Raw genomic sequence first — 18,326 nt, forward strand, 5'->3', positions numbered from 1 at the left:
AGGAGGAGGAGGAGGAGGAGAAGGAGGAAAAGGAGGAGGAGGAGGAGAAGGAGGAGGACGACGACCATACAAAAGGGCCAAGTTAGTTGGCCTAGTTAGTACCACTTGCCAACTTGACACAATCTCAATTGAGTAATTCTTTTTATTTGTTTGGTTTGTGGGGCTTGTCTTTAACAGATTGTCATGACCGATAATGATCATTCATGTAGGAGGGCCAAGCCCACTGTGGGTGGTACAATTCCCTGAGCAAGTGGTCCAGGGTTAAGTAAGCTGAGCAAGTGAATAAGCCAGAGAGCAAGACCTCAGCAAGTGAATACACGGACTTCCTTCACTGATGGGGTGAGAGTTGGAAGTGGAAGATGAAATAAACCCTTTCATCTCCAAAGGTTCTCTTGGTCAGAGTGTTTAATCATGGCAATGGAATGAAAGCAACAAAATCAAAGAGGAAAATGTAGATTCAGAAAGTAATTTAGGATAAATAGTATTTGTTATTGTCCAAATGGAATTGAAACAAGGCAGGGGATTCAAGACTGTCCTTCCATGAACCTAAAATCTGTGAAGGGAGAAAATGCTTATGATTTAATTATGAATAAATTGCAAGAAAAGCAATGTGCCGACCGATATACGCTAAAGAGCTAAGAAAATGTGTTTTCATCAATATAGTTTCTCCTCAAAACTCTGTTATTTTGTTCTAATAAGGTCAAGATTTGTTTCTGAAATCTCAGGAAAGTAACAGGTTCTAACTTCAGTGAGAACTGGCAGGATAGGTGACCTGGGCAAGCTATGGGTCGACTTGAGTATGGTGCTGGGACCTGAAACTGACAGGAGAGCTAATTGGCACTGTACATAGCTACTGCAGGTCATCACACCAGACACTAGCTTCAAAATAGTTAGGTGCGTGTCCTCATGACAATCTGTTGGGTTAAATGAGATTTTACATACATAGTTAACAGTGTCTTCTATTCTGTAGGCATTAGGGTTGACACATGATATGGTTAAATGTTTAAGCAATGAAAAGCTAGATTAATAAAAATCTGCCTGGCCAGTTAACAATATACCCTTTAATAAAGATGTATAAGGCATTTAATTGAACATGCTGAAAATTACTGCAAAGATGGATGGCTTCCCATTGTGTACTTTTAGATGATCAATCAAATAAACCTGCTGCGTTGTAGACTGGATTGTGTCCTACCCAAATTGAATGATTTAGCTGTCTCCAAAGCTGTGAGTGGCAAGTTCCCATTGCTGAGGCCTCTCAGAGCATGCGAGTTGTAGAGTAAATCCGATGTGTAGATAGTTGTAGATATGTCAAGAGGAGACCCTTCACTAATACTCTTTGTCCATTCTTCTGAATCTCACCTGTGGCAGGCTGGCTAGAGGCTCACGAAGGGTAATTTAGCATCATTGAAATACTATGTTTATTATCTAATTTGTTCCCAGTAGGAATCTGTGATTTGGGACATGTGACACAATGACCTAGAAGTAGTGTTTCAAAACAAACTTTATTGGAGGAGAAAAAGGTGGTAGAAAAACTGCACAATTTATAATTCACAATTAAGATTCTTCTAATAGTACACGTACAACCAAACAGGTTAACCACAGTGGGCAAAGAAAATAACATCCTCGGTTAACTTTTCATAAGGATAGTCAATAATTTATTTTTTTTTTATTGTCACAAATTACCACAATTACCTAGCTACATGACCAGTGTCACTACGTATCACGGGAAGATTGTCCACCCACACTTTACTGAGACAAAGACAATTGCCATTTATGTGTTAAATGTACAGGAGGATGTTAAAAGGGGGCGCTACTTCATGTGTAAGACAAGATGCGGTATGTAGTTTATTAGCAGATCTGATTCAGCATACACTATGCCAGGAGGTAAGCATAGATGCGTTTTGGCATTGAATTATTAAAATAGGAAATAAGAAAATTAGAGAAATAAATCCAGGTTTTTTTTTAACTTACAATAGATACATTAAAATAGGAAATTAATGAGGTCCTTAGTATTTTTGTTCGTTTTTTTCTTTCCTTTTGTTTTTTCACTGTTTTATTTTTTTTTCTATAAATGTGTGCTACGAATATATCACAAGTTAAGGAAAGATATTAGCCAAAGAAGGTACCAGCATATGAAAAACAAATTAAAAAGTACCAGGTTATTTTTTGCTTACAAAAAATTTAAACTGTGAAGTCACAAAATATATATAAAAATGCCACATTGAACGAGGCAATGATACTCTACCGAAACTGGTAGCGGGCTCTCTAAGCCGGTTGTCCCCGTGTGTCTGGTCATACGGTAGTCACCGAGAGAAAGGCATTGTGGACCCTAGTGCCATCTGGGGATTTGGCCCCATGGGTCATCAGTTCTTGGATTGTCATCCAGTTATCCAAAATTTTCTTGTTTCTCTTTTTCATCATCTTTTTGTGGCTCAGTTCAATGATGCTCAGCTCCTTCTTGCCTTCGCCACTGCTCTGCGGGCTCTCCTTGAGGCTCTCCAGCCGACTCCGCATCATGAACTCCCGGCGCCGCCTTTGCTCCTTGGCCCGGACCAGGTGTTGCTTTCTCTCCTCCTTGCTCCAGTAACGCCCCATTTTCATCTCACTCATGGTGTCGTCATCTGTGGTCATGCCACTCCGTTCCTCCTTGATCTTTAAGGCACGTTCCTTCAGAAGTCGGTCTCGCACTGGTCTCTTGGTTATGTACCGGGTCCCATCACTCCTAATTTTTACCTTCCACTCCATCTTGGGCTCTGAGCCCCTCTGCGACTCCTTGCACATGCTCACCAAGCTGAGCTGACTCTGGGCATACTCCACGGCAGATTTCTGTTGAATTAACTGCATATAGCTTTGATAATGCCGGGCATGTGCCGGAATGTTGGCGTATCTGTAGGAGGAGCTGTGGTAAGGAGAGAGGTATGGGGTATGCTCACTGACTGTATGCTCCTGATCTGGAAGCTGGCTGTTTTCTAGACTCTTCTCCAGGCTTTCGACGCTACAACCTTCATCTGTGGTTTTGACTTTGGTAGATGTGTATTCCCTGGCGCTCTGTCTGGAAGGGGACTGATGGGCTGTCATCATGCTCCTCAGATTTTTCTTATTGGTCAGGTTGATCACTCTCGGAAGGGAACTGTCCGGGGACCTGTCTACAGTCAGCGGGGTGCTTCTACAGCTCTCCGCTGTATTGTACGCACTTGAGCTGTCCTTGTCTGACTTTTCTGGATGTTCTATGATGTCATCCAGTTTTCCCCTTTGCACATCTAGGCTGGTGTTGTAATTTCGGAATCCTCCATCGTGCAGTGCCCAGATGTCTCCGTATTGGTCTGTCACTTTCTGGAGCCTGTGAGCCTGCATGATATTCTGGCACTCTAGCTCGATGTTCCGTAGCTCCTCATTAAGCAGCTGTAGCTCATGCTCCACCCCTTCCTGTTCCCCTCGATTGCATTCAATAGTACTGCTTGAGTAGTACAGGTCGTAGTCTCCGTGGTTTCGAATCTTAAGCTCCAATAGCTGCTGGAATCCTTCACACACCTCCCGGTTGTTGGCACAGTCGGAGTCCATGCACTCACCCCCAGCACAGTTCTCATTGCACTGAAGCTCGATGCTGCCTAGGGTATCTTGGCTCTGCCCCAGCGCTCTCTTGCTCTTCAGTGGTGTGCTGTGGGGCTCTTCCCCTGCATTCTCCTGTTCTGAGCTCTCATCGTTCCGCAAGCTCTCATCTGTGCGCCCCACACCACTGTCCTTCTCCTGGTTGTTGGAGGAGGAGGTGGCCGTGTCTGTTGTGCCTTCTTCTTCCTCCTGCTTTTTTGGCTGGGAAAACAGAACACAAGGTATTATTTTGAAAAGTCTGGCTGTTGTAAGCTTGCTTGAAAAAAAAAATGTTTCCTGGCTAGGATGCAGCTCCTAGAACCAGCTCTAGCTGTTGTTTGCATCCAGGCTGTAGAAATAGAGACAATTAGCTCAGGACAGCCTTGTGTGCAGCAAACTAGAGGAAATATATTTTGTTATAGCTGTAACAACACTCGCTGGATATAAATGAGACAGAGAACCTGGAAATGAAGGACCATAAAGTTCAGCTTTTCTGCTTGGGACACCGAGGTGAAGGTTATATATACAAAGTGATAACTTCTCAGATACAAACACGCAGAAGAGTAGTGAAGACAAAAGATCTACATCTTCTTCTTCAGCAATTTGGAGGTCTAAGGTTTAACTAACTATTGCTGCTTCTTAACATTCTTTAAATGAGGTAGAATAAGGCATAAATAACCACCTATACAATACTGATGTATTATTGATCTATTTAGTGATCTACCAAAGGTACTGCTTGTACTGCCCATTTGCCAGCCACAATTTTACTTGTTACCTGAAACAGAAGGACTTGGAAAAACCACTGAAAATAATGGTCTGTTGCCACTAACAACCTGCTGACTGCCCTGTACACTTCTGTAAAATATTGCTTGGTGGCCCATCCCACATTGTGGTTTTAGGGTATAAAATGAAAATACTGACTAGACCCTGAATTGAAGTCTTTCAGGAGCTGTCCTGGCTTTGACCCACCAGTGACATCTCCTTTTGTCACTCCAAGTATTGGTAGCAGAGTACTTATTTCAGAAGGATTCCCACAACATAAATTCAGGGGAAGCTTTATGGACAGGAATGTGCTGAACATAGTAAAGTTGATATCACAAAGCAGCAGGCCCATGTTAACATGCTGTGCTGGAACTGCAAACCTCCAGGACATCCTCCTCTGTAGCGGAGGATGCTCCACACCACACAGATCTAGGCTGTTAGTGGCAGAGTAGGCTGGAAGCCAAAGCTCTCCTCCTATGATCTACATTACTGATGGTCAGCATAGCGTGTTCCTGGATACATGGCCACAATGCATCTCTGCATCATACATCTCAGAAGTAAGCACAATGCCCCAAAGCTAGATCACATACAAAATACTCTTAGCCACTAATTTCTGAAAAGCTAAGATTTAGTTTGGGGCAGGTGGAATTGGTTAAGGACTAGACACACCTGGGCATATGTTCATTAAATAACAACATTCTTCAGCAATGATCCCTGGTGGTGTGGAGCCAGCTTAAGAACAGACATGAGCAGAAGCAGTCAGGATGACTTGTGAATGACACCATAAACTCAAGCTCCTGTGAAGTGTATGACCCACCCTCCTCAAAAGGAAACTTGTAACTTGTGAAGAAGCATGCTCTTTAGCCCTTCAGGAGGGTGTAGCTCCAGCTGCCTGGCCATCTGAACTGATGTCAGTCTGTGTAGTGGGATATATTCCCACTACCTTTGTATAAAGCTTGGTGATTGGGCTGTATGAGAGGTAGGCAGAGTGAGGAGTTGGGAGGAGTGAAGAAGGCAAGGAAGAGGAGGAGCTAGAAGGGAGAGGAGAGAGGTAGCAGTCATGGAGAACTATGACTGGATCAAGAGCAGTCCTGGGTAACAATTTATATCTAGGTTAGGTATTGGGTAATAACTCTAATTGTGTGGGCATCTTGTTAATTGAGCATTTCCAAATGTATAAATATTGGGTAATCTTTAAGCATTAAGAGTCTCATTTCTATTGGGTACTGAGGTCATAGCGGGATGGTCTGGGCTCAGCCAAGCATTGTGGACAGTGTGGTGGGTTGGCAGAGCCAGCCACCACGCTGGCATCTTGTGGGTGCCAGGACTTGTGTTTCAAGATAGTCGGAGCCTCAGCCCAGAGCTGGAGCCATGGGAAAATGGCGGCTGTCTGGGAACAGCCTGGACTGGGCACTGATTATTAAATATTACTCTCAACAAGTCTGCAATGCTCAGATACCTGAAGCAGTATCTCCATAGCAGGGCTGCCTACTCTCCATGTCCACTTCAATTTTGCAAGAGGAAACTTCTCTGCATGAGTAGACACAAGGCTGTAGGAGTAGGCCAATGACAGGCTACCACCTTGGCCTTTCTTTCTGGTTTAGGGGTATAAGTTAAGTCTTTGCTTAAGGGACAGACTTCTGGGGATACAGCAATCCCTTCAGGGGTTCTGGGCTCTTCCTGTCTCTGCAGTCTGGGTGTGGTAGCAGAATCGTAAGGCTCCACTTGAGGGACATGGAGTAGCTGTTTGGCTTGACCCAATCTGGATGTGTACTCTTGCTTAACTGCTTTATGTTTTCCCCTACCTATTAATTTATTTTTCTGCATTTTGTGAATCCATGTTGGTAACAATTGGTTTGACAGAGGCTAAGGGATTTTATGGCTATAGCAAGGTTCTTCTAAAAACTTTCTGTATATAAGGGACTCTTGTTCTGAAGAAGCAAACACTCCCTCTAGCCAAGGCTCCTCACAGGGGTGCTAGAACAACGTACTATAGTAACACATGGAAATACCTCAGAAGAATGTACCCCATTCCTGGTTTAGAAAGAACCTGGCTCATTTGGAAGGTGCGATTGAGAGTGGTCAGCCCTTATCCTGAGCTACCCTCACTTCTTGGGAGTTCAGGGTGTTCTGAGAGACTAGTGGGGTATCTGGCAGATTGGTGATTCTGGAAGATAAGCAGCACATCTGGCTTGAAACATTTCCTGAGCAGTGACTTGTCCTTCAGCCACCAGATAAGCCTCTTACTAAAGGGGTCCCAGAGACACACTGAGCAAGAGTTCAATCCCATCAAGGGGAACTGCCCCTAGAATTCCTCAAACTGAAGATGGCGGAAGTGAGTGCTTCAATGTCTCCTTAGTGACAGGAGACTTTCCTGTATCCTTTTCCATAACTGAGCTTATGCCAGTGCCTGATGGCCTTTCTCTGGTGAATTCTCTTTGGCTCTGTGAGCTCCTCTAGTTTCTATGACTGGCATAGCTCCTTAAAATTTTTCTCGTGTCCATCTTTCAGATAGTTCTTAAACAGCAGGCAGTGATCTGGTGCATAAAGATCTTTAGGTCTTTAACTTATTGATTTTAAATCTGTTGATTGTTCCATGTTATATGTAAGATTGGTATTTAAGCCAGGTCTAGCTAACAGCGACATAGCTGAGAGTTAAGTCTATAGACGTTGGAAACTAAGACCAAGACAAACAAGCAAGCAAACAAGAAACAACAACAATAGAAGCAAAACCATCCAACCAAAATCAAAACACAACAATAACCCCTCTACCAGGTGTTGTGGACATGGCTTCATTTGAAAGTCCATCTGAAGACTAGAGAAAACTTGCAAATACAAGCCTTAAGATTAGATGGCCTTGATCTTTCTATTTGTTCACGAATATGAGTCAGTTTTAACTTTCTACTTTATAGCCTAGCAATCTGTTTTACAGTCTCCTGCCTAGCTAAAAGATAGATAACCTTTGTGTATGTGTGTTTCTGTATATTCTTGGGTACAGCTTCCTCGTCATATATGCTATCTTATAGAAGATGTTCAAACCCCCTGGCTCTTTGTGCTCCTCTTTTTACAAGGCTCCCTGAGCCTTAGGTATAAGACTCCTTTTCAATACAATTTTTAGGGATAACTAAGCTCTTAAGTAAGTTGTTTTTTTTCTTTGATAAAAATTAGCATGGCTCCAGAATGTTATGTTTTTTTGCTTAAAGCTAGACTAATATAGAGTGTTTTGTTTATTTACTCCAATATTTTCCCTTTAAAACTTTATAGCTGTACATATGAAGCCTCCATAGAACTTTGACATTACACAGTGATGCCTGCTCTGTACCATGACATAATGCCTGTTATCAACAGAAAAGAAGAGCGAATAGGACTTAGCAAGGAACACCAGCCATCTTTGGCTTGAGAGTATTTCTTCTAAACTTCTTTGTTGCCTAAATGTGACTAAAATGATTATGGAGGTAACTCTACCGTCAGTCACTTCCCTTCCAGTGTGGGCCAGTCAGGCTGGTGACTAGCAGAAAATTAACCTAGCTACAGGATGGTCAGTCAGTGGTGCTGCAGAGAAAGGGGGACACATAGAAGAACAGAGACAGTTATTATAATCGTGAAAGAGTCATTTGTGTTAAGTTTACTGAAGAAGGAATGAAGCCGGTATGCTGGGAAGAAGTTATCTTCTAATAGCTACCACAGGAGGCTGCCAGATCACAGTGCAGCTGTCACGGGCCTGTGTAAAAAGTGCTTCTATGAAGTGGTTTCTCTGCATTTTCACCTCAGACTGATGCTATTTTTTGTTTTAGTCACATGATGTGGTGAGGATCATCATTCAGAATACCTGATACAATCCACTTCAGTTTGTCTGTAAACTTCCCCTTGCCCACCTAGTTACTGTTAAGCTGTTTACTCTTGACTATCCGAGAGCAAAGCCAGAAGAGCTTGTACCTTTACAAACACCACCCAGCTCTTCTAGTAACACCTCAGGGAAAACAAACAAACAAACAAACAAACAACAACAAACCCACCTCTACTAAGTAGCATCATCAAACACCACATGGTTTTAGGAACTGGAAAGAAATCTGCCGTTCTAAATACTAGTGTGACTGACTCACTGGGCTAAATTGCTTCTCAGGAAAAATAAGAACTTCTGCACCCGTGTCTTAAATCTCACTGAGGAAAAGCCCAACGGAGGTTGTCCACTGATAGCAGTTGTGCTATACTTCTCATTGGCTTCATGGCTAGCCTTTAATCTATGATATGGTGAACATTAGCATTTACATGGATATTAGCATATCTGAACAAATGGAATTAGGAGAGCCAAGGTTTTAAAGCTAGTATAGCCACAAAAGGTTAATCTATTCCTCGAGCAGGGTTGGCTTCCAGCTTCTAGTCCTCTTGTGCCATGCCCCAAGCACCAGGTCTTCCTCTTTGGATTTGGGAGAGGGTACACTGGGGAGATGGGAGACCAGAGGAGCAAGACTGTGGGGTGGCCTGATTTATCATTCTCTTTCTTATTCTTCATTCTCTTTCTTATTCTTGGAGACAGGATGTCTTATGGAACCTGAAGCTGAGGTTACAGGTGTGCTTGGAGCATCTGGCTGTTATGATTTGATGTCTTGCCCTGCTAGTTTCCTTTCTGTGCTCTTTCCTGACAATTCTATCTCTAGGATAAAGCACCTGACTTCTCTTAAAGTTCATAATTTGTCTGTATTGACTAGACACAATGGTAACTTTGTATTTATGATTCTTTCCAGACACACAAGACTTACTCCTCAACTGCAAATCTAAACCCTAACTACATGCTAATTCAGCAGGAAGTAGCAATAGTAGTTATCGCCAAACTTTCTAAGTGGAAGAATGAATAAAGACAAAGGGTTGAAATCACCCCTGACCTGCATACATCTGGGTCTAATTTTCTTAATAAAGCTCTGAGGGTATCTTTGAGCAAAAGAATTAAGGATGTTTTAAATGCCACAATAAGATTTAGCTGCAGTGCATTTTTTTTTAATGATTAATATGGGAAGGCCCAGCCTATTGTGAGTGGTGGCATCCCTAGGGTGGTAGTCCTGGGCTGTATAAGAAAGCAGGCTGAGGAAGCCATAGAAGCAAGCTAGTAAGCAGCATCCCTCCATGGCCTCTGCATCAGCTCCTGCCTCCAAGTTCTGCTCTGTTTGAGTTCCTGTCCTGATTTCCTTTTATGATGAACTGTGATGTGGAAGTATATATCAAATCAACCCTTTTCTCCCCAAGTTGCTTTGGTCATGGTAATTCATCACAGCAATAGTAACCTTAACTAGGATGGTCATGAAGATCCTCCTTCTCTACTCCTGAATTAACCCATCACAGAAGCAAGTTTGGGCTCTGCTCTAGTTCCTGGCCTCCTTTCTGGTTGCCTATACGATACAGCTTTTTGATTCTGTAATAGTCTGAAGCCATAACCTTGTTTTCTGCACCCACTAAACAGTGATCCCTTCCCCCAAAACATGAGTGCAAATGATAGTTCCCAGGAAAATTTGAGCAATGCTGATTGGCAGGCATACACATAATATCAATACATGTTTTGACATGTGTGCACATATTTAATATCACATATGGTATGAATATGCATACATTATTTACTTTCATATAGAACAATTTACCAATGGCCCAATGGGATGAATATGTAAATTTACATTCTTTCCTCATCATAGAACATATCGTGTTCCCCATTGAACCTTCCCTTACGTGTAAATTTACTCACTACTAGATCTAGTTCCTTACTCTAGCAAGTTCTACTACGTCAGTAAAAACAATTAAACCTGGGGACAAGAAAGTTTGGATGGAGAAATAAAGACAAATAAAAAAAAAATAATAAAATATAAAATAATAAAAAATAATAAAAGCTCTCTCTAAATAATCACTGTTTTGCTCCCCAAAAGTAATGTCACATAAAGAATAAAGAAAATATAGCCATGTGCCATTTAATTCTAGGATACTCAAGCTGTCCCTACAATACATCCCCTTACTTGTTATGAATGCAATGATGAATTTCTAATGTCTCACTGATAAGTAACATTGTATGTAACTAGGAATGAAAGCTGTTCACAGCTCCATGTATGACTCCGTCCAATCAGTGCTGCATGGTGTGCCTTGCCCACCATATTCTTGATGGTCCTACTATTTTGGGCAGTTTGAGTTTCTATGTAACAAACTTGACACAATGCAGAAAGGCTACTGTTTTTCTTTCCATACAACTGCAGGTTGAGTCCACAACAGCTGTCTAACCCAAGACAGTGTAGAAAGTTAACCTTGGGTATAAAACCATCATTCATATGCCTACAAATTTAAGTTGCTAAGATGACCTTGAAATCACTGTCACTGGTCAATGAAAAAAACCATGGAAATGAAAACCTCCATTCCAATCCCAGAGTGACTCGCTGTTAACATACCTTGGTGTCATTTTCCCTGCCCCCACTGGGATTATGACTCTGACAGGCGGCATACCTGACAGGACATTTCTAATGCAATGTTATTGTTTATAAGGGCAAAAGACGTTTTAAAGATTTCTGCACTTGTCGTCAGTTTTCAGTCTTGTGGTGGAGAAAAATTTCCACACAACGAATGTCTAACCTCAGGGACATTAGGTGTTCCTTCACACGCCCTCGCATCTGTATTACAGCTGATGGGTAGGCAGCATTTGGTACTGTATCACTTAACCTGGACAGCATCTCTTACTTCTTTATTCCAGCAGCCCCCTGTCAATTCTGTATTTAAGAAAGAAAAAGCCCGGAGCAAGGACTTTCTTGCTTGTAAGAGGCAGCTGCCAACAAAAGATATCTTTATTTGCGGCCAGTGTTGAAGCTATACATAAAAATTCCAACTCTATCTATCCTCCAGAAAACCCACCACCCAGCAGAAGTGTTTCTGAACACAAACTACCACTAGTGGAGCGGCCAGTGACAATCACGATCCACGTGGCGTGTGGCTGTGCTGATGGCATAGTTGGCAGTCTTACAGTTTATTTACCACATTTTGTTTGAGGTAAACATATTTCATTATTCAGTTTGGCGAGGTGGTAGAATGTCTATGTTTCATGTGGTTAAACCTGTCAGGATTTTTTTTTAAACAGACATCTTTGTGACAATGTAACAATTAAAGTTGAGAATGGGATGAAAATTAAATGAATTAGTAAACTGTCAGGGAACTGTTAACGAGATTATGTCAGGCAGATGAAGGATATGAATTAGACATAAAAATCTAGGTCATCTGGTCTTGTTTTTATGTGCTATGAAAATAACAGAAATAAGGAGGCTACTAGACTCACTTTGCCTTAGCCCAGGCTGTGATCTTCCCCCATTATGAACTCTTTAAGGTCAGGAACTCTGTTTTTAAAACATTCCCACTATCAAGCATTGTACTTAAAACATATTAAGAGTTCAAATTTTTGTTGAACGAATATGTGACCTTAAGACAACATGATGTCACAGACAGGAGCCTAGCATGGCTGTCCTCCAAGAGGCCCAACAAGCAACTGAAAGAGTAAGTTGCAGATACTTACACCCAACCAATGAACAGAAGCTGGGGACCCGTGTGGTTGAATTAGGGGAAAGCTGGAAGAAGCTGAGAAGGAGGGTGGCCCTATAGGAAGACCAGCAGTCTCAACTAACCTGGACCCCTGAGATCTCTCAGACATTGAACTACCAACAACGCAGCAAACACCAACTGATATGAGGCCCTTGACACACATACAGCAGAAGACTGCCTGGTATGGCCTCCATGAGAGAAGAGGCACCTAACTCTTGAGAGACTTGAGGCCCAAGGAGTGGGGAGGTTTGGTGAGGTGGAGATGGGGGGTGGGGACATCCTCTTGGAGACAGGGGGAGGAAGAATGGGATGAGGAGCAGTCGGAGGGCAGACCAGGAGGGGGATAATGATTGGATTGTGAAAAAAAAAGATTAAAGAATTAAAAAAACAAAAAGACAACATGCTGTCAATCACCTCAATTTATGCCAGCATACAGCAGCCACTGGGCCAAAGATCACCTTTATGGTTGTTCAGGAGTACACAGATGTGATTAGCCCATGACATACACAAAACCTTACCCCATGACACCATTCTATTTACAATTTAACCATTCAAACTGTAACATTTATATTTTAAAGCTCAAATGTTTGTTTTGACGTTACCTCATGGATGATAGTTGGTTATCCCTAGCTAGCCTGTCCATAACCAATGCACGCAGCACACATTTACTCTTAAGTGTCTGCAAATTACGTTGACAACTACCCATTTCGACATCTGAATGCTACTGTGTTATATTAATAGTCTTCTGGCTTTCCAAGCTGGACATATTCTTAATAGAAAAGATACATATTCCCTCTACTTCATTTGAGAAGATCATTTGTCCCCAAAGATTCTGATTACAGAGATGTTTGATCAAACCCTTTGGTTGTGCTTTCTTTTCCATTATAGAAAACTAACGACATTTCCGGTGACGCAGCTCAGGTTGGTGGCCATACCTGCTGCAGCTCATTGGCTGTGCGCTGTGTTCCTCCTTCATTATGCTCTTCCTCCAGCACCTCCGAGTTTAACTCTTCTAAGAATTCATTCCTTTCATCTTCCAGCCAGCCTTCATCCAGCTGCAAAGGAGAACACATTAGTCCATTACGTTATGTTAGTGAGACTCGTGCTAAAATACACAGTAAGCCTCAACGCTGACTGCCAACCAGCTCCCTTTGTCAGAGATTCTCTTCAGAACCTCAGCCCCCTCTGGTCACCTCTCAGAAAGAAGAAAAGGCGAGACAAAAAAGAAAGAGAAAGAAAGAAAAAGATTTTTAAGCCTTTTATCCTCTCCTGAAACAGCTTTAGATTTTTCTCTGGTAACTGAGTAAATCCCACAGCACAGGACATTACCTTCTTTCAAAACCTATGAAAAGCATACTGCATAATCCACAGCTGGGGTGCTCATTATCTCCCGCAGCCCCGGGTTAAAAGAACTGCAGTTGGTTCTGATAGGGCTATGAGACAATTGGGCCTTTACCCTTAACAACATCCCCCAGTGAGACTGTATACAATGCGCCGCCAACAAGCAGATTTTACTCCTTTTTTATTTTTAGTTGGGTGACTCAAGCTAGCAAGATGGAACCTTGTCATAAGAGAATTGACAGACAACATTGATTTTGTCTGTAAAAAAAAAAGAAAAGGAAAAATGATAAAAAACTAAAACAATGCAGAAACATAAAACTAAAAACCAAATACCCAAACATTTATTTATCTGTTTATCTATCTATCTATCTATCTATCTATCTATCTATCTTCAATCTATCTCTATCTCCATATGTGTCTGTGCATGTATGTGTGAGTGTGTGTGTGTGTGTGTGTTTGTGCACTTGCCATGGGACCCATATGAAGGTCAGAGGACAATATGTGGTTCCTCTCTTTGCACCAGGTGACTTCTAGGAATTGAACTCAGGTCATCAGGATTGGTAGTCAGTGCCATTATCCATTGAACCATCTCACTGGCACCTACATTCTTGATATGGAGGAAGCCTTCCTAGTCATACCTGTTTATTCACAGGGTTCTGAGAATTATTCAAGACCTTAAGCATGGGAAGCACATGAAGTCCCACGGAGAATACCCCAGCTCCCGTCATGCCTGTTAGTTTGAGGAGTCATGGCTGATGTGGTATTTAAAGGCAGTAGAATGGTGCTCAGTTTTGCTTGTGGGTGATGAATGCACATGCTCACGTTGGGCTCTTTTAAACTTAGTTGAACAGATCCTGTTGGTATATCCATACAAAGGGAAGTGGAAAGCTGGAGATTACCTTCACAATATGATTGCTGTTGACAGCCAATGCAGATAATTGGCCTCCAAGTGGATTTCTGGAGCTGGAGTATATAAATTAACTGTTGTGCTCATTAAATGACCTGAACTGCCATCGAAACTCTGCTTTACTCTGTGCTACAAAGAAAACTGGTTTCTAATGAGCACAAAGGGGCAGCAGTTGGAGATGTTTTCAATAAGAAGCCTTTAAAGACAAACGAATGTCTTAAAACAAAACAAAGACAAACAACAGAAAACAGCCCCACATTCTTGAAAATAGGACATTAAATGGAACCACTGCATTCACATTCATGAATAACACTCATTAACAGAAGGCAGATCAGGGTGTCATAAGTAACAACTGTTTTGACACACGGGAAGAAGGAATCTCCATGGAGAAATTGCCTCAATGAGATTGGCCCGTGGGCATGTCTGTAGGCATTGTTTTAGATTTTAATTGATGTAGGAGGGTCCAGCGCACTGTGAGTGGTGCCATCCCTGGGTAGGTGGGCATAGATTGATTTGGGGAAGGTAACTGAGCAAGCCAGCAAGGGGTATCCCCTGCTGTCTCCGCAATGTGATCTCCATAGCAACTCCTACCTCTAGGAATCTGCCTTGAACACATTCCCTGGTGTCTCCCAATGACGGGCTGTAATGATAAGCTAAACCAACCAACCAGACAGATAGATAGACAGACAGAAACCCCTTTCCTCTCCAAGTTGCCTTTGATCCTGGTATTTATCACAGCAACAGAAAGAAAACTAGAACATGTGGATTTCCTGGTGTCCAGTAAAAGCTCACACAGAACTCATAGCATGTCAGACATAACTGTATACCAGAAGTGTGGATATGCTTTTCTGTCCTCATTTTTTTTAAAAATGTAGCCCAAGTAGGATGTTCAAATGGCCATGCTAACTAAGAATTCTGTATTCTTTAATCCTTTATTTTGAGCCATGAAGCTGTACAATTTAACTCTAAACAAAATTATTTCAAGCTAAGTATGTTTATTTCTTATAAATTTGTCACGGACTGTGTTTTTGGGTTTTTATTGTTGTTGTTTTTGTTTGTTTTTGATCAGGTCAAAACTAGAATCTTTATGATAATTATATCAGAGCGGTCTTCTGAGGACTAAGTAAAGTGCTGGGAAAGCCCAGAACAACGTAGAAATGACTCTCTGACTAATTCGCCATCCATAGGCATGTGTCTGTCTTGGAGGTTGGAGCACGTAGTGCAGCAGGAGTGGAGGTCTCCTCACTGCTCCCCCCCCACCCCCATGTACCTCCACATCACTCATTAGACTTCAGTCCATGCGCTACCTGAGCTGAGCTGCCAGGAAGGAGGAATCACCTTCACAGGACACTGTGTCTGCACAATGTAGGTCATACACAGCATTGTGGAGAAAGAACAGAGAACAGCGACTCAAAGGTAGTGGCTCCAAGGGTCTCTGAGAGCCCTCTCTGCCCCCATTTCCCTGAGGGAATGGGATAGAAAAGCAATATCTTTAATGGTCCGAGGAAGAAAACGGGCAGGAAATGAAAGAAAGGTGACATGGAATGAAGGAAATGAGTTATTTAAAAATATTTCACAGATGCACAATACCGCCTCCGGCAAGCACATAGATCATTTCCAAGAATCTGGAAAGTGTTCGAAACATTTTTAAACACGTTAGGAAAAGCACACAAAAAGCTTCCCCACTCTCCCTGCATCAAATACACATGGCCACAATACACAAGACATACTGAATTTGATAGACAAAGATAGCAGATGGAAAAACAGGATTTGTTGTCTGGGTTTTTTTTTTCTTATTTTTCAACCTTAGCATGTACCGTGTAAATTCTATTTTTAAAGTATGGTGTTAAGATGAGTTTTCTTGGATGATCTCACTGGAAATCCAATTTTTCAAAGCAATTGTATCTTTTCTAGTCGCACTGAGCTTTTTTTTTTTTTTCTTTCTTTCATGACCAAGGGTGAAGGCAAATTGTGGTTTGAGTAGGGAGGACGTTGTTCTGTGGCATCACTGATGTCTGTTATCAAATGTGGAAACAGTCTGATGTGATGATTCATTCTCCAACATTGACTCTTTCAGGTGATAGTTCAAGAGGATGAGCCAGATAGTTACCTTCTTTCTGTCAGGCCAGTGTCTACGCCAAGCACTAGCAGGGACCAGTCTTGAAAGCCATGAATACCTATTCTATCTCTTGCCCATTCCGGCCAGGCTGGAAATGCCCCAGCTCTAAATTCCTGAGTTTCCCCAGCAGCTACAGGGACAGGAAATTGACTTATACCTTCCTACAACATGGACGGCCACTCAATTCATTTCAACTTACTATGAACTTTGCTGATATATATCCCTTTAACATTTTTTTTCCTTAAGGAAACGGGATTGGTGAGATAATTGGCTCAAGAACATTCTAGATAATTGGTACCAATTCCCAATGTATTTTTAAACATTCTCTCCTAGCAAGAATACACTCCAGCCTATCATATGGGCTCATTTCTTCCCACTTCGAAGACCTCAGGTGTGTAGCATTACTCCCCTCCAGGCTATAGCAGACTTTATGAGAACCATTTAGCATGGTCAAGGTCGTAAAGGAAATACATGCGGAAAGAGCGGTCTTTTATAACCACTATATCCGAGTCTGGTCCCAGCCTGACAGTGAACTCTACTTACTCAGTGTAATTTATAGAGAGAATGTAGTTACTGAGTCTGAGAAATATCAGATCAATAACCTAGGAGACAAATGGTGACACAGCTAACTTCCCTCACGCGACTGACAGGTGGATGGGACAGTGACAGCCTAACTGTCCTTTTTGCATTCGATGGGCCCGGAGAAGGATGTCAAAGGAGACACCAGTTAAGCACCATTCTCCCATCATTACCTCAGCTCTATTCTGATGACATTGTCCTCTGTCAAGATATAAAAGTAGTCCCTTTGAAGCATCTTTGCAGGGGAGAGGGGTACAGATAAATTTTTTTTTCTCACGTTAGGCATGGCAAAGGACTCACGTCCTTCACGGGGCTGCACCATAGATACTTCATCTGATAGAATTATTTTAGGAAGATTTAAGATGATAGCTACATACGCTAATATCATTCTCATTAGTGAATCCTTCATGATGCCTTAATATGCCAATTATGTATTTTAGATGAAAGTCTAAAGGGAGGGTCTACCCAGAATTTAAAATAATCTGCAGTCAACTGTATCTCATTTGTTGATCCATTTAAATACCTACCAAGCAGAGGGGGAGAGAGTTTCATTTCGTGCATTTTAAATATTCCCCCTAAAATTGAGTCCTTAGCTGCCTTTCTGCGGAGTCTTTAACAGACTTTTTTGGGTTAGGTTGGGCAGTGAGGATCAGATTTTGCAGAATTTTATATGGTTTCATGGTTTATACAAACACCCTTGAAAGCGATTGGATGCCGCCCAGCAGGAACGCATGCGCACTCATTCATGAGCTCCATGACTATAAAGTACAGCCTCAAGATCCTGCTCTTTGCTCGGACCTGCATGTCGGGCCTGGCGATCAGCAGCACAATCCTCTTACACTCATCGCTCGAGAGCAGAGCCACGGCCTCTTCCCGGTTCTGGATGTCTTCCCCATTTATCTAGAGAACAAATGAAAGTGGCACATTAGTTTCTATTTCCACAATGCTGCACACAATAAATGGCAAATATCAGCTCATTTATGGTGAATGTATGGACAACGAAGCTCCCACAACGGGTCTCCTCGTCACCCCTCCGTGGAAAGTGCCTTCACTCAATTACACGCGTGCTGTAAGAGCCGTATCGATCCCTGAAGGATGGTGGACATCACAGGAAGCAGTTATGTTCATAAATGTCCAACCTGCGCCCTGGAAACATACATCTAGCAACACAATTAACCAGCCCCTGACAGGTGACGTTCATCTTTCTCTGCTCAGAGTAATGGAAGTGTCACTCTGAGATAATAGCACTGAGGAAGCGGCCAGCAGTTCCACAACTGAAATCCGTCATTCTGCACGCTCCCGGGAGCCAATTAGAGAGCTGCAGACTGCCTCTGAGCAGGCTGCTCTCCCAGACCGCTGCTGACCTGGGCTCGGTTAATCACTTCACATTGGTGTGGGAGTCTGACTCAGTTGTCCGAACATCACTCCGGCTATCTCCCAAATGAGGCTAATCCAAAGGGAGAACAGCTGCTCTTT

General features: G+C 42.3%; 1 protein-coding gene across 1 annotated transcript in view; it reads right to left on the reverse strand.

Annotated features, from left to right (window-relative positions):
* Positions 1-2,292: 2,292 nt before the first annotated feature.
* Pdzrn4 (PDZ domain containing ring finger 4) overlaps positions 2,293-18,326 on the reverse strand; it is a 346,079-nt gene continuing 330,045 nt past the window's right edge. The window contains 3 exon segments of the mRNA XM_028752173.1: positions 2,293-3,810; positions 12,840-12,959; positions 17,649-17,750. Coding sequence (XP_028608006.1) covers positions 2,293-3,810; positions 12,840-12,959; positions 17,649-17,750 — 1,740 coding nt within the window.

Source organism: Grammomys surdaster, unplaced genomic scaffold (assembly GCF_004785775.1).
Source record: "Grammomys surdaster isolate TR1022 unplaced genomic scaffold, NIH_TR_1.0 125878, whole genome shotgun sequence".
Classification (NCBI taxonomy): domain Eukaryota; kingdom Metazoa; phylum Chordata; class Mammalia; order Rodentia; family Muridae; genus Grammomys; species Grammomys surdaster.